The 22,258-nt window shown below is 29.7% G+C and overlaps 2 protein-coding genes across 2 annotated transcripts; one reads left to right on the forward strand and one right to left on the reverse strand.

Moving 5' to 3' along the window:
• Nucleotides 1-4,865: 4,865 nt before the first annotated feature.
• On the forward strand, nucleotides 4,866-7,772 carry LOC145957560 (S-adenosyl-L-methionine:benzoic acid/salicylic acid carboxyl methyltransferase 3-like). Its single transcript, XM_083073890.1, has 4 exons — nucleotides 4,866-6,182; nucleotides 6,317-6,721; nucleotides 6,845-7,102; nucleotides 7,191-7,772. Exons 1-4 carry the CDS (start codon nucleotides 6,108-6,110, stop codon nucleotides 7,542-7,544), a joined length of 1,092 nt encoding a protein of 363 aa, XP_082930016.1. The 5' UTR covers nucleotides 4,866-6,107; the 3' UTR covers nucleotides 7,545-7,772.
• Nucleotides 7,773-16,003: 8,231 nt separating this feature from the next.
• Nucleotides 16,004-17,073, reverse strand: LOC109788878 (uncharacterized). The gene has a single exon (XM_020347727.3). The coding sequence runs from the start codon at nucleotides 16,806-16,808 to the stop codon at nucleotides 16,191-16,193; it is 618 nt and encodes a 205-aa protein (XP_020203316.1). The 5' UTR covers nucleotides 16,809-17,073; the 3' UTR covers nucleotides 16,004-16,190.
• Nucleotides 17,074-22,258: the final 5,185 nt, after the last annotated feature.

Raw genomic sequence — 22,258 nt, forward strand, 5'->3', positions numbered from 1 at the left:
TTTATAAAAAAAAAATTGTAACAATTTTACAATTATATAATTTTATTAACCCAAACAAAACAGAAATAAATCGCTTTTTATGCATGAACCTGCTATTTTTTTTTTTTGGAAATGTTATGTGGTAATTTCGAAACTAGTTTATGTAATGCCGGAAATATTATAATTCAATACATTACAAAAAAAACAATGTATTGATATTTTTAACATTGCAATTTCTTTTTAATAAATTGTAAATTCACTGCATTACGTTTTCGTAATATATTGAAATTGATTTATTTATTTTTTATCATAAAAGTGTTAAAATGAGTTGAAAAAAAGATTAAAAAAATTAAAAATAAAATTTAATCTAAATATTATTAAATATTAATTATCACGTTGTTACCAAAGTTAGAATTTTAATAATAAATAAATGGATATTTAATGATGAGATAAAAATTGTGAATTATAAAAAATTTAAGACTAAAATTATAGAATTAAAAATTAAAAAAATAACATTGTGAGTTTAATATTATAAGGAGATAATAAGTGTAATTTAGTCTTTGTTATTTAACCAGTTAAATTACATACAGTCACAATTTCTTTTTCTTTCCAAATCGAATATGTATGATAATGTGTCATCCAGGGATGGAGTTAAGAAGAGATGACTATGGTCAATTTTTAAAATTGAAATTTCCTGAGCAAATATATAAAAATATAAGTATTAAATTTTATATAAAACATTTATATAATTATGTTTTTTAAATAGTTTAAGAATATATAATAAAAATATATTTACATAAATTTTCATTGGTATAAATTGATATAAATATTGATTATTGATTATAAGTTTTCACAAAAAGTCGATATTAATTATATTATAAAAAAATTATTAAATTGAATTAAATTGTTTTTTATTTACTATATTATCTTTTACAATAAAAGAAGCCAACTACAAGAATTTACTCTTTTTTTTTATCGTTTATTAAGTAATAGAAAAATAATTTTGTGTTTGTGATAATGTTTATTGTCATGAAAGTAAATTTCCATAAACATCGAGAACAAATCATTAGTTTTCCCAAAATTAACACAATAATGTGTCTGAAATCGCGCACTTAAAACGAGAAGCATGCTAGAGAAAATATAATGACAAACACATAACTGAGAAATTCTATGGTACCAATCTTATTTGAGAGGGTACCGGTACAGTTTTTTATATTTTATATTTTTAATAATTTATTTAAATAATATTTATGATATTTTATTCTTTCAAATTTTAAATTATTTAGTCATTTTATTTTTATTTTATATATTCTAATTTATTTGTAATAATATTATTATATATTTAAATAATTCAATTTAAATAATTTTTTAAGTATATTTTTATTTTTTCACTTAAAATTTTTGAATTTCTATATTTTAATTTTAATAATTTTTTAAGTATATTTTTTGTCTTTTTGTCTTAAATTTTTGAATTTCTATATTGTAATTTTAATAATTTTTTATTTCTACTATTTATTAATTTTTTTAATATTTTATAATATTATTAAAATCTTATAATTTTAATCTCTATAATTTTATCTTACTTTTTATTTTATAAGTTAGATTATTCATTTTATAATTAAACTATTTTTTTAAAATCTTTTATGAGTTTATATAAAAAAATGTATTGAAATCTCTCGATCTTTGAGGGTACCGTAGCAACTCCCCACAGAACAAGAGAAAAATAGACAAAAACAATATACAAAGTATACCGTATGGGAGCCGAATACGCCGAATACTCGAATTCGTGACCGACTAAAGCGAATACCCGAGCCCACTGACCACTCACGAAACGGAACATGTCGGTGTGCTCGGCCAAGACACAGATTTACGCCAGGATGATTATGGAGAGGTTAATTTACGTAATGTACCGATTTAGTCCCCTAATTTCCTGGGGCCCAATCCCTAATCACAGTCCAACAAAAAACACTATAAATAGACCCCTTACGAGGTACGTAACCAATTTTCAACTATCGCATTTATTACGCCGAACACTTACTTGAACGCTCCCTTCACTTCGGACTACTCAAAGAAGGACGAGAAGACCTAGACCCAAAACCAGACCTGCTACAACAAGGATAATTGAAGTGTGTATCTTAACACAGGAATACAAAGAATAATGTTATTGGTAGAAAAATGAATAATTACTAGTGTGTCTCAAAGCTTAAGTTCTCCATCATTATAAAATATTCATAAATATTTATAAGAATTAATAATAAGTAGTCTTTAATTTTAAAATATTATAATAAAGTCAATATAATAAAAAATAATAAAATCATCTAATTACAAATACAATTTTTTATAAGAGCAACAAAAACTGGATACTCTTAAAAAAATACCTAAATATTTCCAAATTAAAAAGAAAATTATAATTGTTTTAACAATAAATACTATAAAAATATAAATAAAATATTTGTTTTAAAAAGTGTCATTATCTTCATAATAAATGATATATAAAAAGAGAACGAAGTATTTTATAAAAACTATAGAAGGGAAAAGAATTATATATATTATTCTCTCCCACGACTAAAATTTTAAAAATAAAAAAATTATCTTAATTATCTATATACTAAAATATAATACAAATTAAAAGATTATGAAAAAGTTAGGACAAACTTCCCCAATACCCAAGGTAAATTTATCTCTCGGTGAGTGATCGGTGTCCTAATAAAAAAAATCAATATCTACAAAAATTTCATTAAAAGTTACGATAAAATTATGCTAAAGAAAGTGTGGAATACAATTTTTTAATGAAAAAGTATTTTTTTAATTTCTTAACCATATTAATATCTTATAAGACTAGTTTAACATTTTTGCATTTTTATTTATAAAGAATTCTAATAACATTTTATTCTTATTAGTTAAAATTTATTGAAAATCATAAAAATTAAAAGAGAGAAAGTTATTAAATAATACATAAGATCTAGTCTTTTAACGAAATTTAAACTTATAAAAGAGAGTGTAATAGAATGGGATGTTAGTATTTTTCTTATTTGTATCTTTCTTCACTTTATTCCAAGTCAAAAATGGGTGATAGTGTTTATGGTCTTGTTTTGTTTCACTCCTCATTCTTTCTCATTACCAATGATTCAGGAGACTTTTCCTTTCGGCCCTCCATCCGCTTAATTTCAAACATTTCCCCACATGCTAGGTTTTCTTTTTTTATTATTTTTAATTTTTTTTCCATCATGATACTAATTTTGTTTGAGACATGAAGATTATTAAAATAATATTTCTTTTTAACAATTTTTTTTTTCATTTGTGTTGGAAATCGAACTTAGGCTAAGGCGTCTATCATAGTCGATGAATCGGACCATATGAGTGAGCGAGGAATATTTAACTTATTGTCGACTTAGTGCATGTTTATTTTATCATTTGAATAAGTCAAATATATGTTCAATCAATCTATTTATACTCATATTTTTCCGTTTAAGTGTATGAGAATATGTGTAGATGAGTATTCAAACATATATATTTAATTAGTCTAGATTAATCTCAGTCTTATGTTAGTTGAGTCATTTGAATTAATTAGTTGCCTTCATAATTACTTACATATACAGTCGTATAATATCACCATGCATGCATTGTTTTTGAGGTGGTGGACCCTAACCCAGAACCGAACAAATCAGGAATCTATAAAATCAAGAAAATAGAATTCCATATTTTTTATATTAACAATAATATTTAATAGCGTTTGGTGGGTTGTGCCCAATTTGACTTTTAATTCCATGGTGAAAGCTATTCAGGATTGACCATTTTTTTATTATTATAAAAATGATTTCTTTAAACCATTTTAACATATTATATATATATATATATATATATATATATATAATTATATTTGAAAGATATTAATATATAATTATACTGGAAAAATATTAATATAACTAATATTTGAGTGATTAAATTAAAAAATTGTAATATTTAAAAATTAAAATTATTTAATTAAAATTTAGAAAATTAAAATTACATAATTATAATGTTTAACAGAATAAAACATTATTTAATTAGAACTTTAATGTGACATTGTAATTAAATATGGATAAAAGTGCAATGAAGCCTATTAAATATAGGCTAAAAACCTATTTTGTTCCCTTATAATAATTGTTTGTTTCAATTTAGTTTCACTTTTATTTTTGGTTTCAATTTGGTCCAAACTAATTAATTGGTTTCAATTTGGTCCCTAATAAATTAATTGGTTTCAATGTGGGACTTCCGTCCAAATTATTTGAACGGAGTTAACTGTTCGCCAAGTGGATGCCACGTGGATCGCAAATTTTTTTGAAAACAACTGAAACCAGAACGGCCCGTTCTGAAATCAGAACGGGCCGTTCTGGTTGAACTTTTGATATGTTAATTTTGCATCCGGAACGGCCCGTTCCAGTTGCAAAATTAACACACTAAAATTATATAAGTATTTTTTTTTTACCAATTTTATAAGCACTTATTAATATGTATATTTAAACACAACAAATTATTGAATTTTAAGCACTTATAATATTATAAGTCCTTATTCAATAAAAGTATCATATAAGATTTTAAATAAGTTTTTTGTCTAACTAGACGCAAAATTTGTAATGATTGATAGATACGGATCAAAATAAGTCAGATCAAACAAAAATTCACATATTTAAAATCTAGCCTAACTTATTTAATAAAAGCTTAGGTTTATGCTTTACAAAAGTCTATTATTTAAATCAATTAGACTTATACTTATCAAAAAAAATTATTAGGCCATCTCTTTATTTATATGATAATATATATATATATATATATATATATATATATATATATTAACAATATAATATATTACATCATTAACAATATAAATAAATAAAATAAATAAATTTATAATATAAAAAATCAAATTATCATTATTGTTGACATTTTTGTTACACTTAAACATTTTACATTTTTTATTTATACAAAATTAAGATAAAAAAAATATAGAAACTCTAGTAATCGCATCTTCGTTTATTATTTTTCTTCATTTTCATGATTTATTATTTAAAATACCTCAAATAGGACATAGAAAATATTTAGAAATTTTTTTTTTTGGATAAGATTATTTTCTTTTATTATAGCTTATACGTGAATGGACATAAGTATGCATGGATTGTTTCTCAATTATTTTTTATATTATTTTAAACTCTAAATTTTAATAATAATTAAGTAAACCATTTTTTTATCATAAAAATCAAAACAAAAACTCACACATGTATTTAAAAATATAATTGTTAACTTATTTAAAATTAAATTTATTGACATATTTAAAATTGTTAATACAAAATAAATTTTTACATAAATTAATAAACACCCAAATACAAGCTCATTACTCCTTCCATTCTCTCTGATCGTTTGAGGGTACTCTTCTATTATCTTTTTTTTTTTTGTTTTTTTTTTTATTACGGTGAAGGATTGAATGAGAGCGTTTGTGTTGGTGGTATTTTGATACATGTTATGTATTTTGTGGTTGTTTAAATTAACATGCAAATGATAAGAGGTTTATTGGGAGTGAAGAGTCAGTTACAGTTGTTACTTAATTGATAGTCTTCTATTATGAGATCTGCATTCCTAGATGTGATTGTCTAGAGCATATGTTTGCTATTCTTATGTTTTTAATTGGGATTATTTTGACTGATAGGCAGAGATCCAACTTCAATTGTTGCGAACTTGTAACTTTGTACATTTTGTGTGCCATTTAAATCACATTACAAACATTAATCCTATGATTTATGATTTATTGATAGTTGTACTTCCTATCTAGTATCTGCCTGCTGCCATTTGGAGAATAATTCTGGGAAATTGTTTTATGTTAGTTGTTAAATATTTGACAGTCTTCTTGGTTCATGGGTGTGCCTACATTTTCTTGAATGGCCCTTTTGACTTTATTCAAGATTTGCCATCTATTGTTTTTATCTGCTAATAGTAATTTTCATATAGCAACTTTTGAGATGTGGTACTGATTTACTAATCAGTAAAGGTTGACCTCTTTATCTAGTTAGGCTGGCCTTATGTCCAAAACAAATATGTTTGTTATAACTTTATTTTGCAATATACAAATGGAGTAGTGCTTCACAGCATCAGCAATGGCAACTGAGCAAGTCCTTCACATGAATGGAGGTGTGGGAGAAACAAGCTATGCAAACAACTCCACATTTCAAGTTCGTATTCTCAGCTTCCCCATATATACCAATTTAACTTGATTTCTATAATCTGCAAGCATGCCTTGCTAAAACTAAAAGCATTTTGATCATTGTTCATTTTTAATTTAATTATTGATTTCACATGCATGCAGAGAAAAGTGATGTTGATCACCAAACACATCCTTGAAGATAGCATAATGAGGCTGTACTGCTCCACTCTTCCAAACTGTTTGAAAGTGGCTGATTTGGGTTGCTCATCAGGTCCAAATGCACTGCTAGTCGCATCTAACGTCATCAACGTTGTTCATCCTTTGAGTCAAACCTTGAATCGTGACCCACCCATGTTTCAGTTTTTCCTCAATGACCTATTTGGAAACGATTTCAATACCATCTTTAAGTCACTTCCCGAATTTTACAAGAGAATGCAAGAAGAGAAGGGAGACAATTTTGGTCCATGTTTCTTTAGTGGAACACCTGGATCATTCTATGGGAGGCTATTTCCCAATGATTCCATTCATTTCTTTCATTCCTCCTATAGTCTACATTGGCTTTCTAAGGTACAATATTTACTAATTAAACTTATTATGTTTCTTTAACCAAAGTATACATAATAGCATGCATGGTGGCAAAATCATAACTTTGGAATTTAACTTCAATTCATTTCCATTTTGATACGACAGATTCCAGATGAGTTGACAGAGGGTGCAGAACCAATAAACAAAGGGGCCATTTATCTAACAAGGGCAAGCCCTCCAGCAGTGCACAAAGCATACTTTGCACAGTTTCAAGAAGACTTCAAATTCTTCTTGAGATCACGTTCCAGTGAAATTCTTCCTGGTGGTGCTATGGTCCTAACATTCATTGGCAGAGATGAACACAATGAACTAATAAATGCTTGGGTTGTCATTGGTATGGCACTTAATGACATGGCTGCAGAGGTACATAGAGTTTGTAGCTTTTCACTTTGTTAATTGATTACCTATAAGTATATAAATGATGTTTATGTTTATGTGTAACTTGGTGCAGAAATTGATAGAGCAGAAAAAATTGGACTCGTTTAACATACCATCATATTGTCCTACGGCTGAGGAGATTAGAGAAATAATTGAGGAAGAAGGGTCTTTTGATATTCAGAGATTGGAAACAATCAGAACGGATTGGGTGAAGAACATCAATGTGAGTGATGATGAGTCTCTTATTGATGAAAAGGCAGTAGCAAAGGACATAAGGGCTGTTGCTGAACCAATTTTGAAGTCAGAGTTTGGGGAAGAAATCATGGATAAATTGTTCTGCAGGTTCAAGAACTATATTGTCCAACTTTATGGTGTGGAGAAATTGGAGCTCCCTAATCTAGTCATGCACATCACCAAGAGTAATTGAAGATGAAGTCTTCATGAATATATAAGATATTCAAAAAAGATATATGATGACGTGAAATCTTAGCTATAACTAATGTGGCGGTTAGTTATAATTAAAACGTTCATATTGATAATAGAATAATAGAAATCTGTTTTATTTTGTTATTTTCATTTTGCATAGAACCATGCATTTACTCTTTTGTAAATAAGTTGTTGCTGATCAATAATATCATAAGGTTCGATTCGTATCTTTCTTTCTCTCTGCGTGTATTTTTCTTTCTCTTTTCAAATACCATGAGTTTGGATCTTATTATGATATCAAAGCTCTTTTTTTTGAAAGGTTCTACTGCACATATCTCTAATCATCGTTTTCCCCTTCTTTTAAAATGAGTGTCATTGATGAGATATCGAGTATGGTCCCTGTTATTTACAACTGAGTGAAAGTCCTACCATTGCTTTTGTTTCACCAGTCTTGGATCCATCAAATTACAATTCATGGAGTAGATTAATGATGACACCTTTAAGCGCTAAAAACAAACTTCAGTTTGTTAATGGAACACGCAAAGAACCTTCACACACTGATTCTCTTCACATTGCATAGAGAAGATGCAATAATATGGTTGTTTCTTGGATTGTTCATTTTGTTTCAATTTCGATAAGGCAGAGTATCCTATGGATAGATAAAACTGTTGACATTTGAAAAGATTTGAAGTCATGTTATTCACATGGAGACTTGTTATGCATCTCCAACTTACGGCAGGAGGCGTCATCCATCAAGCAAGGTGATATTACTATCATTGATTTCTTCACAAAATTATAGTTTGGGATGAACTAGGAGGCTTTCGGCCCAATCCACTAGGCCAAAAGTTATAGCTGATAGTCAGGGCGCAACTCTTTCTATTTAAGGGCATAGCAGCCCAAGCACTATGATTCGACAGTGACTTGGCCCACTTAGCCTATTTAAGGGCATAGCAGCCCAAGCACTATGATTCGACAGTGACTTGGCCCACCTAGCCTCCGCCACAAGACAATTGATGCAACAGCAATTGCCCCGCTGGGTATCGAACTCATGACCTTGGCTCTGATACCAATTGTTAATACTCGAAGAGTATTTACTGATGCAATTCAAATATTCGTGAAAAACTGCATGTGTTATTCAGATACTGGAGATGGCATTTATAAGCTTTTACAAAGAAACTGAAAGGAAAAGAAACTGAAAGGAAACTGACTAACAACCTACGTGAATATTGGACGAAAGAATAGCACCCATTCCTAGAAATCAGGGCGCAGTTATTTAACAAATACTAAAACATAAAAATAGTTAACACTCACCACAATGTTCTTGTAATGCACTTTCTAGTATTTTGGAGAGAAAAATGCAAGATCAAGTTATGCAATTCCTACATGGTCTTAATGATCAATATAGTTACGTTAAATTTAACATTCTCACGATGGATCCCTTGCCACCGATTTTGAAGGTGTTTTACTATGTTGTGCAACAAGAGCGACAAATCCTTAGTAATGGTGGTATTCTTGTCAATTTGAATCTTGAATAAAAGGCACATTAACTAATGCAGCCAATTCCATTTATTCCTCCACCTACAAATTTTGTGACAGATTTGGTCATACAAAGAGCGTTTGTTACAAGAAGCATAGTATTCCTTCCAATGAACCTGCAAACAAGGCAACATATATCGTGGTATCAAATCTTGCACTCATTATGAAAAAACTGGCCATACTATAGATGTGTGTTACAGGAAGCATGATTTTCCTCCTCATCATAAATTCCATAATAGCAACACAAATGCCAATGGTAATAGCTTAGTGATGGATATTGCAAATGTCACTGAAAAATCTAATAATCAACAACACGAATGTCATGTTCTACGCTTCACCTTTTAGCAACATCAAGCCTTGCTCGCCTTAATACAACAGCCAAGCCATGAAGCCTCTTCTTCATCCACTCCTTGTGTCAATCAAATTGGTATTTTTTATTCTCCAAGTCCTACTAATAGTTCATCTACCGTAGGTAATCCTTTCTCTCTTATTTGTTCCTTTAACTCAGCAAACAATGCACCATATGGATATTAAACTCTAGTGCTACAAACTAAGTATCCTTTTCTTTAGCTTATTTCACTTCCTATTCATCCATTAAAGCAGTCGTAGTTCGCTTACCCAATAGTCAAGAAGTCATAGCTACACATTTGAGTCTTGTTAAATTTTTTGAAGCATTATTTCTTGTTGATGTTCTTTACATACCATCTTTTACGTTCAATCTTATTTCCATTTCCAAACTTGTCTCTTTTTTAAATTACATATTAACTATTTCTTTCAATAAATGTTTGATACATGACATGAACACTAAGATGATGATCGGTACAGTTAATATTGTTGCGAGACTATACAAACTTACAGCCTCACACTCTAGCCTCCCAATATTCCTATCAATGCCAACCTTATTTTTGACCGTACCCACATTATATAGCCTTCATGTCATCGCTTATCTATTGATCTTTGGCATTTTCAATTAGGATATGTTTCTCATGATCCTATACTTCTTATGAAAAACTATTATCCTTCTCTTCTAAGTAACAAAAACTTTATGTGTAATACTAGTTATTATTCTAAACAACGAAAATTTCGTTTCCCTAATAATGATTATCATGTTTTAAGTTCTCTTTGCTTTATTACATGTTGATATTGGGGCCCTTGTGCCAAACTTTCTTTTCATGGTCAAAAATATTTTCTAACCATCATTGAGGATTATTCACATTTTACTTGAGTTTTTGTTATGTCTTCCAAATATGGAACACAACAAATTTTGCAAAACTTCATTACACAAGCTGTAAAACAATTTGAATCTAAAGTCAAAATAATTTGCAAAGACAATGGTACAATGTTTTTCATGCAACAATTCTTTACTTCTAAAGGAATAATTCATTAAACCTATTGCATTAAAACATCACAATAAAATGGTATTGTAGAACGTAAGCACTAACATGTTTTGAATGTTACTCATGTTTTTCTTTTTTAGTCTCATTTATCTTCAAAGTTTTGGTCTTTTACGCTTTTATTTATAATCAATTGTTTACCAACTCTTTTTCTAAAAAATAAAGCACCCTATGAACTTTTACATAAACAAGTTTGTGATATTTCTTCACTTAAAGTTTTTAGTTGTCTTTGTTACATTAGTTATCACTACTTATCATAAAAAGCTTGATCCACACACCCATCCTTGCATTTTTCTTAGATTTAAACCTCAAACTAAAGGTTATCTCACTTATAACCTTCAATCTAGAAATATTGAAGTATCTCGCAATGCTGTGTCTTACAAGACTATTTTCCTTAATATTACATCCCATCTACTCCTACTTCACTCACCAATTCACCTAAATGATATTCCTCTGCCACTGAAGTGAACCCATTAACACATCCCCTACCATTTCTTTACGTCGCTCTCAAAAACCTAAACATAAACCTATTTTTCTGCAAGATTTCCATACTTCTTTTGTATCAACTTGCACCAATCATCATCCAGGTATTCGTTATCCTTTATCTAGTGCTTTGTCTTATGACCAATCGTCACCTTCATACCATAATTTCGTTATGTCCATAAGTTCTGTCAATGAACCAAAGTCATACAAAGAAGCTTCTAAGCACGACTATTGGCTTAAGGTAATGCAAGAGGAAATATCTGCTCTCAAAGCAAATTATACATGGGTTCTTACTTCACTTCCTTTTAATAAGTCCGCAATCAGATGTCGTTGGGTTTACAAAATAAAGCATTGAGCTGATGGGCCTGTGGAATGATATAAGGCCCGCTTGTTGGCTAAGGGGTTTACACAAATGGAGTGCCTCATTACATGAATACTTATTCTCCTATTGCAAAATTGACTGTTGTTAGATTGCTTCTTGCTCTTGCAGCTATCAATGATTGGTATCTTAAACAGCTCGATGTTAACGATGTGTTTCTCCATGGAACACTTGATGAAGAGGTTTACATGCAGCTTCCCCCAGGCATCTTTTCTTCAAAGCCGGGACAAGTTTGTCGTCTTCAACATTGCTGTTACGATTTGAAGCAAGTGAGTTGTCAATTGTATGCTCGTTTGTCCTCATTCCTTATTGTATTTCACATGGTTACAAGCAATCTCAATCAGATCAATCTTTATTCCTTAAATGGTCAAATGCTTCTCGGATCACTATTTTGCTTGTATACGTTGATGACATTGTTCTTTCTAGTAATGACATCTCTATGATTACCTCCATCACATAACTTCTTAATAATACCTACCTTGGTAATTTATGATTTTTTCTAGGATTAGAAGTTGAACGTATCAGAATTGGAATTCATGTTTGCCAACAAAAGTATGCACTTGATATTCTCACTGATACTAGGTTGATTGGTGCTAAACCTGTCAGCACTCTCATTGACTATTGCACTAAGCTTCATAAAGCTTCTGCTGATGTTCTCCCTAATCCCTCCTCATATCGTCGTTTGATTTATCTTACAACTACTCGACTTGACATCTCTTATGCAGTGCAACATCTAAGTCAATTCGTTGATTCTGCTACTTTTGCATCATTCGTATTTCTCTCTCTCTATTTTTTTCTTTTTTTTCAAATACCATGAGTTTGGGTCTTGTTAGGAAATGCTTCTAGAACATACATATTCTGGACAGTACATTATTACATTACCGGTTAAAAGTGATGTAAACATTAACAGGAACTCAAGGAGCTTGGTGTTTTTATGAATTTTAAATTTGATGTATTTAAGAATCAGTAACATTTAAATGTTGCATATCCATTTTTTTTTATATTATTCGTGGGAAGTTTCGACGACAATTTCTCCAAAGTCAATTGGCAGTGTATTTAAAAGATACAAGTCAATGAGTAACAAGCCTGCTAGAGAATCTTTAACGCTCCTTTCTTATATTTAAGGAACCATGCTTATTTTGTTTACTCACAGGTGCTGACTCAATGAAGCTTTGTAGTAATTTATATAAGATAAATAAGTAATTTTTATGGCAAGAACCACCATGAAAGTGAGAGAAAATAGAGACAAATATAGATATTCCACGTAGTTCATACATATACCAACTCTTATTCCACGTACGGACAGGCCTGATTTCGATTTTTTGCGAAATTAATTTTTATGTAAGATTTTATTATTTATCGATTTCCATCTTTTACGAAAACAATTTTTATTTAAAAACAATTGTTTGAAACACCAGTGTGAAATAAAAATAATAAATAGAAAAAAATTGATATTATTTTTATCTTTGGAAGAAAGTGAAAAGAAATGAGAATATAAATTGACTTTTAAAAACAAAAAATTAAGAGTATTTTGACTTGTGTTTTTATTTTTCTATTTTTTAAAATTTTTATTATCTCTTTCACTTTTTAGTTTACAAAATTGTCACACTATTTTCAAATTATTTTTTAGTTTCGAAGATTTGTTCCATGTATAAGTCTTTAAAAACAAGAAACAAATTAAAAATAAAGTGATAAAATTTTAGTTCAAAAAAATTAATAAAATGCTAAACTTATAATTAAAAAAAAGAAGAAAGAAGCTAAACTTATAATTAAAAAAAAAGAAAGAAAGAAAGAAGTAAAACTCATATTCAAATTTCTAATGGCTTAGAAGTGATATTTTACCCACGGAAGACTGAAGCAAAGCATAAATGATGTGGCGTGTGAGCCGCTACTTGCCACACTTATTATTACTTATTATTTAACTAATGAAATTTTAATACTTTATATTTTATTTAATAAAAATATTGATGTTGTGTTTGGTGATTAAATTTTAAAATTTCATATTCAAATTTTATATTATAAAAATAATTAATTTTTTATTATTTAAAAATAAAATCATCTATATATATAATTAAAAGAAAAAAAAATAATGCAAAAGCAAAAAACATGAAAATCTATAGGCAGTGGCCGACAATATATGGTGGCATGTTGAGTTTGTGGCGGTTAATAGCAAAAGATCTCCCTAGTATGGCTTTTGCATTCCGGCAATGATGAGTATGCTTTTCCACCTTTCCAAACGGGACGGTAATGGATTCTGCTTTAAAAAAAAATCTACTAATTTATAAGTTAATTTAATAAAATAAATAAATTTGTTTAGTATGTAAATTTATTTTTTTAAATTAATTGAAGTGATTTATACTTTACCTTAATTATTTTTTTAACTTCATTAATTTACTTAAAAAATATTTCGTGCTCTTTTTATTTTAGAAATTATTTTACTTATATGTTGCACTGTCATTCTCATATTTACTAAATAAATAAATTTTATTTATATTTATTACTTAATTTATCAAATATTTTTAATTTAGTTAATTTATTTATATAAATTTTTAGCTTTTCAACTTTCAACTTATAATAACCCATAAGCTTCTGCCTATTATAAGTAAATTTTAAAACACACCCATAGTTGGTAATAAGTAGGGATGACAAAAAAAAAAAAATAGTAGCCGCACATATCCACCTATAAAATCCATTAAAAATAATAAATTGATAATTTAAATAATTTAGTACAAATATTTCTCAATTTATTTGTAAATGGGACAGGATGGGTATGGTAGATTAACATTCGTTAAATAAAATTATTTAAATATTAATATTTTTATTTTATATTTTTTATATAATTTTTAATATTTCAAAAAAATAATATTAATTATAAATTCAAAAATTAATATCAATTATTTATTTTTAATACAAATATAAAATTATTTGTATTTTTTTTATTTTTAAAAAATACACAAATTTTCATTGATATTTGTGAATATTTATGAAATTTGTGAATATCTAGTGGCAGCCTTGAACATAGTCAAGATGGGTGATCGTCCAGGGTCTCATTTTTAGAGGGAGATACCAAATTATTTTTAATCTACATAAATATAAAAATAAGTTTATACAATTAAATTATATAAAAAATATATTATAAAAATAAATTAATCACCAACAATTATTTAATTGATATAGGTGATGTTTCTATTTCTCAACAAACATCTATTTACGATTCTGAGAAAAATTATCCATAATTTTAGTAAAATATAATCAATGATGCTAAATATAAAGAGGAAAGTGTGATATATATAATATATATTATTAAATTATTTTTTCCTCTTTATTCTCTTAATTGTAACTTTTTTTACTCTATCAGAATCTCAATCAATTTCTAAACGTCGGTTGTTAGTCATAAAAAGTTTCTTTGTGATGTGATTTCATTGTTAATTTTTTTCCTTCTTCTATTACAACAAGTTGAGAGTTAAGATTTAAAAATAAGTATAATTATTTTACCTTATTGTCATTTACTTATTAAAAGACTTTTTATTTAATTTTTAGATTATAAATTTAATATTACTTTAATTTTAATCAATTTTTAAAAAAAAATCTTGATTATGAATGAATTATTGATAGTTGAGAGCAGTGTTTTAAAACCCGGACCGACCCGGCCGGTCGGACCGGTTGGACCGGGAACCAGTGGTCCAGTCGGTCCGAATATGAAGTTGGATCGGTTATGCAGTCGACCCGTTTCAAACCGGATTGAACCGGTCAATTTTCCGGTTCAACCGGTGAACCGGTGGGTCAAACCGGTTCAACCACTTTTTTTTTTATAATTTTTTTTAATTTTTTAAGGGATCATAAATCACAAAAATAATAATGAAAATTGAATCTCTTAATGAAAAAGCAAGGAATCTTATTAAATATACCGTTTAACATGTAATTTTTTTTATGTATGTTTTTACAAAATAAAAATAAAAATAATTTTAAATAAGATAGAAAAATTTAAATTTAAAATAAGATATGAATTTATTAAAATTTATAAGTATAAATATATTTAATATGAATATTTTTTAATAAAAATAAATAAAAATCGAGTCATGCGGTTCAACCAGTGACCCACCGGTTCAACCTTTGACCCACTAACCCAATACCTTAACCGGTTCGATCACCGGTCCGTTTTTAAAACTATGGTTTAGAGTCGACTTTACATATATTCGCGCCAGTATGGAACATGTACAAATCAAAACGGATTTTTATTCAACTAAACAGAAACGGAGGTCTCATTTTCATCCCTAATAATAAGAAGGCATTCACGTTAATTAGGTATCTATTTTTCCTTTGTGCGTGTAACACCGTGTATCGTTATTTCCCCACTAGAAATTAGCAGAACTGAAATACTTAATGAAGAAATGAAAAAAAAAAAAAAAAAAAAAAACACTTTGGGTCGGGATCAAGGCATAAGATACGAATTTCAGCCAAAAATTCACGTCTTCTCAAAAATTATAACGCCTACAGCTGTTTCTCTTTGCCCAAAGCAAGAAAATGCCATCTTCGATTCTGGTTATAAATAGAGAAGTTCTATTTTGTGCATGACATACTCTTACCATACGCAAGTTCTTTGAGAATCAGATTACGCATTGTATTACCAAAATTAATATGAAAACTCAAACTAATAAATGCAATATATTTTAGGATGAAAACATTAATTTACTTTAAGATCTACTTAATTACATGTTATGTATACATATGCATCGCATGAGATTGTTTGTTTGTTTATTAAAATAACCGAAGCAATGACATGGGAGGGGTATATATGGTTCCACTCAATATACCAATACAAATACTCCTATGGTCATAGCAAGCAATTAATTAATTAGAGAGTTTCTTGTGTACGTAGCTTCTGTTGGCGAGCAATGAAAGCCTCAACCTTACGACGAAACTCGTCGTTGCTCATGCGATCTTCAGGGTACGAATTAGTAGAATTAGCCACTCCCACTTTCTCAGTCTCACACCTCTGCAACACGCGCCGAGCCTTCTCGTCCTGCACGCGCTTCACAATCTCCGATTCACACCTTCTGTAATGACCCTTTACACCACTTGCCTTTAGTGGGCGATTCTCGACATGGGGTTCAAGTTTCTGGTTCTGATTCATGGTGCTGTTGTGGAGAAACTCGAGATAAAGATCGGGCTCTGGGGTAGGTTTTGTTGCCGAAGAGTGATTCGAAAACTGGCCCGACTGCGCGAACAACGTTATGATTATGACGTTTCCGAGGAAAAACACAAAACGAGGACTTCCCATGAAGTTGCGGAAATAGTCGCTTGAGGTTTTGAGCGTGGTTGGAAGGTTGATGGAGAGCCTCGAAACCAAGACCAGAACCACGCACACCTCTGCGTAGCGCAACAGGTTCGCGATCTTTCGGAGCTGGCGATGATGTTTCTGAGGTTTCGTGGTTTTCTTTGTTTGGAGCTTGTGGAACTTGGTGGACTCCATTCTAGAAAAAGTGGTTGGTTTTGTTTAATTTGCTTAGATGGGTCTCACTCGCTCAAAAGGGACTGAGAATTTGTCAGGAGCATGCATCTGACATGGGTTATTAGAGAAACTCGCGGTTTCTAGGATTGGAAGCATGGAAACGGAGTGGAGGAAGTGATTCTTGTACTGTTATTTATAGTACAGTGCATCTGCTTTCGAAATGTGGCAACTCAGAATGCTTCTGCTTCTGCTTCTCTTCTTTGCTTCTTTTTCGGATTGGCTGCTCTTCCTCTAATTTATAGAATCCAGTCTAAAGTACATGCAAAAGTATAAATAAAAAAAAATATAAAAAAAAAAAGATGTTCAATAAAATAAAAGAAAATATAGACTGAATCTGTTCCTTTAACTTTTTTCTTTGGAATTCCATTTTATGCTTTCTTTTTTCTACTTTTTCTCTGTGCATTAACTAGAATATTAGTGGGATGTATAAGCATTGATTGAGCTTATTAGATGAATCAGGGTTTAGTTCAAAACAGAACAGGTTGATCCTTTTTATGGTAGTTTAATTCCCTCCTTTGAAGAAGACATGCATGGGGTGGTTAATGCAGTGAAATCAATAAATTATATTAAACTATAAAAGGTTCATAACAAATTTTTTCGAGAAAATACTGTGTCACAGTGGATTTGGCTTTAGAAGTAAAGGGGAAGAATATACATATATTTATAATAAAATATGTAAGTTAATTTTCTAATTAATAATTAAAACTTTTCATTCTATTTTTTTTAAAATAATAATATATAATATTTTAAAAATATACAATAAAATAATCATATCAGATTCATAGTACATATGGATTTTTAAAAAAATTGTTCATGCCACTAATATATACTCCATTAAAAATGATTATGTTCGTGTGAGATGCATGCATAATATAATAATTAATCAAATTTAACTGATTAATTATCTTTATGACAAATTCACTAAATAAGAATTGAACAAACTGATATAAGTAAAATAGTTCAAATGAGAGAGTTTTCTATACACACACACATATATATATATATATATATATATATATATATATATATATATATATATATATATATTGAATAAACTACAAACTGAAGACAATCTGTGTAAGAAAAAAAAAACACAACCTAATTTCATGACTTGAGTTCAAATTTAGTACCACAATTTTATTTTCGCTTAGAAAATTTGAAGATGAAAGAGTGGGGTGCTTCAGTTTAAGTTAGTGAAAAAGTTTTAGTATGCATAGTTAAATTATGTAAAAAGAAACAAATTTGTTAAGTGATACAAATTCGTGTTGGACGAAAAATATCACCTAATATCGTGTCTCATTTCCATAAAAATTCATACATATTTATAATTTTTTTAATCCATGATTTAACTAAAATATCAACCTATGTTTGGTACAAAAGCTTTTTGTACCATATGTATGTTGAGTTGGGATTAATTATGAAGTCATAAAAGAGTTTATGGTAAGATGGCAGCACATTATTGGAGAGAATGGCAGTTGGCTAACATAGAAAACAATCAATAATACCAATCTGAGTGATTAGCGACCCATTTCTTACTCGTTAAGAAAAAGCCATTCACTTTAATTTCTCTTTTGCTTTGCCTTTCTTTCTTTCTTTCTTATTTCCTTCAACACTCAAAAGCCTTCACTCCCACTTTCTCACTCCTCAATTGGACCCACCGATAATGGAGGAAGATGCAACTTTTGCCTTCAGATGGAACGTGCCTAGTTGGACTATTAGATTAACATTTTCATTTAAGCTCTTTTTTCCTCCCCAATTAGTTATAAAGCAAGATAACCCTTTTGCAAATAAATAATCTGTGGAAAACCTGTCTTAATAGCGACATTATAGAAAACTATCGTGCAATTATTTTCTGATAATTCGAGTTTTCTCATGGATAGGTTCCAGAATAATCCAGATTCGATCATGTCCTTATTCACACTTCACAGAGATTACTTAAACTACAAGGAGGAATGAAGGGTCCACTACAGATATACAAGATCCCTCTGTTTTAGTAGGATACTAGCCATCGAACTTGTGTCCCACATTGAGCCATGAAATAAGCTATATATGAATTACAATCCACCATTATTATTGTCACTCACTGCAAATTTAACACTTGAACTGTGCTTTTCCAAGTAAAACTATAAATTAATACTAAATGAGGATAAGAATCTGTCATGCCACGTGTTATTGCACACAGTCCCACTAAAAACTAAACAATTTAGCTAAGTGCTAGTGAAAGCTTACCGTATAATATATGGTGAGAAAGTTGATAGCAATGAATATTATTTTTAAAGGGTAAAGTTAGCTATTGTATTTCTAGGCATCTTTCCTCTGAAATGTTCATTGGCAAATGGCCAGATTCCTATGTTTTGTCCTTATCAAAATACTATTTAAGTTTGATTAAGAATCTAGTGTATATCCCACGGGTTAAAGCAACAACACGATATCAAACAAATTAGAGAAGTAACAGCAAATATTGTCCTCAAATACCTTTAAACTTAGATATTAGAATTAGATGGAATTGACTAATGGTACATTAATTGCAAAGCCCTTATATTTGCTGTTCAATCATTTCGCTAAAAAATTTGATTCCGATAAATAATAATAATAATCTCCAAAAATGTGTTCGTTTCCTGTAAAAAGTAAAAACAGGTTATTAGGTTAAGAATAAATTATTTATTTATTCTAAATTTTAATTATAATATAGTTTATTTATTAAAAATAGTTATATTATTATAAATAAAAAATTTAATTATATAAACTGAGTATATATCTTCTGCAAGTATACACGCAATAAACTGAGATTAAAGAATATATGGGAATCTTTTGGTGCGTACTAAAAGAACGGTGTTGAGAAAAAACATGTGGAAATGATTGGTGAATTTACATTAGGTTTGTTTGGACAGCCAAATAATTGTGCGGAAATTCATTTTTATATTATTATTTTGGTTATAAAGAGGACGGAGAAATAGAAAAAGAAATATGAGTGACTTGGAACGGTCGCCAAAATTTTTTAATTAGGAGATAATGTCACGACAATAATAATTGTTTTGAATTATTTTTCATTCAATATTTGAATTTTAGAACTTTTTTTAAGAAAAAATTAGATGTTTCTTTTGGTGAAAATTAACATATTTCGTTCTCACATATGTAAATACAAAATAAATACTATACAGAAAAAAAAATAAAGAGTAGAAGAATAACACCAAAATTATTATATAAAAAAATTTCTCAATGTGAATAACAAAAATCACAAGATATAGTTCAATAAAAGGATCTCTACCATAAAAGCAAAATTAGAAAGAGTTTCTCTTTCAAAAATGACCACTCAAGTGTAGTGGAAACAACTTCCTCTTTCTCTCAATTCTCAAAAAGAAATATAAGAACTTTCTTATTTTATTTTTTTCTTTCTTTCAAAGAAAATTCTATAATTAATCAGACATAATTAATCAGTGACCCCTTCTATGTAATGACAAATATTGTCCAAAAATCTCCTTATTTATAAGAGATGATATAACTCTTTATTTATGACTTTTTTTTTTTTTTGTTGCATGGATCTTTGTTTATAAGTTTTTATTCATAATACGTCATTCCATAATGATTGTAAATTTTAGATTAATTTTTTAACACCTTTCTGGAGCTACATTTTTTTTTACATAATCTTGTGTTCCAATTGAATAATAATTTGGTAAATAAATGTCACCGATTCAACCAGAAAGATAACAAAAGAGAGAAGAAAGACGGGATATTGATTCCGTATATTACTATTGTCTTCATAAAATGATTAAATTTAAAGCTGTATTTAATTTTTATTCGATTATTTTTTATGAGAATTTATATTTTAAATTTTCTTATATAAGTTTTATTTATTTTATTATAAATTATTTTCAATGCTTCTTAATTCAAAAGAAAGAAAGTATTAGGACTAAAAATAATTCAAGTGAAGATGAATTTGGTTTAATTTTAATTCAATAAAGTTTGACTGAATTTGAATATTTACGTAATAAAATCAATATGGTTGGATTCGACTAAGCACATTAATGCATGGTTTGACCCATATAATTTCTCAAATAGCACATGTATAAGAAAAATTATGATTCAATCTCATGTTGAAAATGACTAAAATTTATTTAATTATTTATAAAGATTATTGAGAATATTTATATGGATAACAATAAAGCATTTGTGATAAAAAAATATATAATAAAATAATTTGTTAAAAGTGTATACATGTTGCATTGATTTCCTTTTTTCTTAAAAAAAATAATTAAAAGTAATAAAAAAATAAAAAGATAAAAAATATTATGTCTACTGAATTATTTAGTTTAATTTATATTTTAATTAGTTAATAACATTATTGTGTTTTCATATTTTTGTGTTTGTTGTTCTGTGAGAACCGTCCCTCTTTTCTCTCCCTTTCAACTCTCACTCTCTTTACTTCACTCTCACTCACTCTTTTTCTCTCTAGCTGAAGAGGTGTTTCCTTAGAGGTTCTTCTTCTCAAACGCAAGCCGTGTGGAGCTAGCTGGAGCCAGATATTCTTTGCTCTTCTCTATTGAGCTCTTCTTCATCTTCTTCCCCGTTTCTCTTTCTATAGGAAGCTCGGATTTCTTCACCGAGATAAGGGAAGCTAGGATTCATGCGGTTGTGTGAAAATGAGTTTAGTAACTCATGGATGGTTGGATGATTTGATAATTGTGGCTGAGATTGAAGAAAACTCGTTTTCGGGACTTTCGGGGTTGGGTGAAAATTTGGGGATTTTCATTATTTATGGTTGCATGTGGGTAAAGTTGGGCTTTTTGGGTGATTTAATGAAAATGTGATGTTTTGGACCGATTGCATGTGGATTTTTCTGGATGTTAATGCAATTTTTTGAAGAAATTTTCGTACTAGGTGGGTTGCTGCTGAGTATCACGTCGGGCGCAGTTCTTGGCACCGGGCACGTGACCACCAGAGGGCTCCCTTTTTGGGCAAGTCCGTCGGGCGCAAAGATGTGTGCGACGGGCGAGCTTGCAAATGTGAGCCTCTGGATGACCCACGCCGGGCGTGGTGGGACGGCGCTGGGCGTGATATCAGTATGTGACATGCTTTTGGGGTTTCTGGTGTGGCGCCGGGCGTGACCATGTCTCACCGGGCATGGAGACTCCTTGGGAGTCTCTGTCAGAGGTGGCGTCGGGCGCAATTTATATTGCGCCGGGCGTGAGACCCTGGGGAGGTCTCTACTTTCTTGCGCCGAGCGCGGGATGAGCACGCTGGGCTTGTGAGACCTATTGAGGTCTCTACCTCCCATCACGTCGGGCGCAATGGGAATTGCACCGGGCGCGCTGGCCCCTGGTGCTCTCTGGTTGTGCCACGCCGGGCGCGGATGTGATGAGTAATTATAGGCTGTTGTGTGTTGAATTTTGCTGAAATTTGCTGATGGATGT

Source organism: Cajanus cajan, chromosome 4, assembly GCF_000230855.2.
Source record: "Cajanus cajan strain Asha chromosome 4, NIPB_CcT2T_4, whole genome shotgun sequence".
NCBI classification, from domain to species: Eukaryota; Viridiplantae; Streptophyta; class Magnoliopsida; order Fabales; family Fabaceae; genus Cajanus; species Cajanus cajan.

Coding starts and splice junctions, on each gene's coding strand:
- LOC145957560 (XM_083073890.1), top strand. CDS start 6,108: ATGGCAACTGAGCAAGTCCTTCACATGAATGGAGGTGTGGGAGAAACA. Junction 6,183..6,316: donor CAAACAACTCCACATTTCAA/GTTCGTATTCTC, acceptor ACATGCATGCAG/AGAAAAGTGATGTTGATCAC. Junction 6,722..6,844: donor GTCTACATTGGCTTTCTAAG/GTACAATATTTA, acceptor TTGATACGACAG/ATTCCAGATGAGTTGACAGA.
- LOC109788878 (XM_020347727.3), bottom strand. CDS start 16,808: ATGGAGTCCACCAAGTTCCACAAGCTCCAAACAAAGAAAACCACGAAA.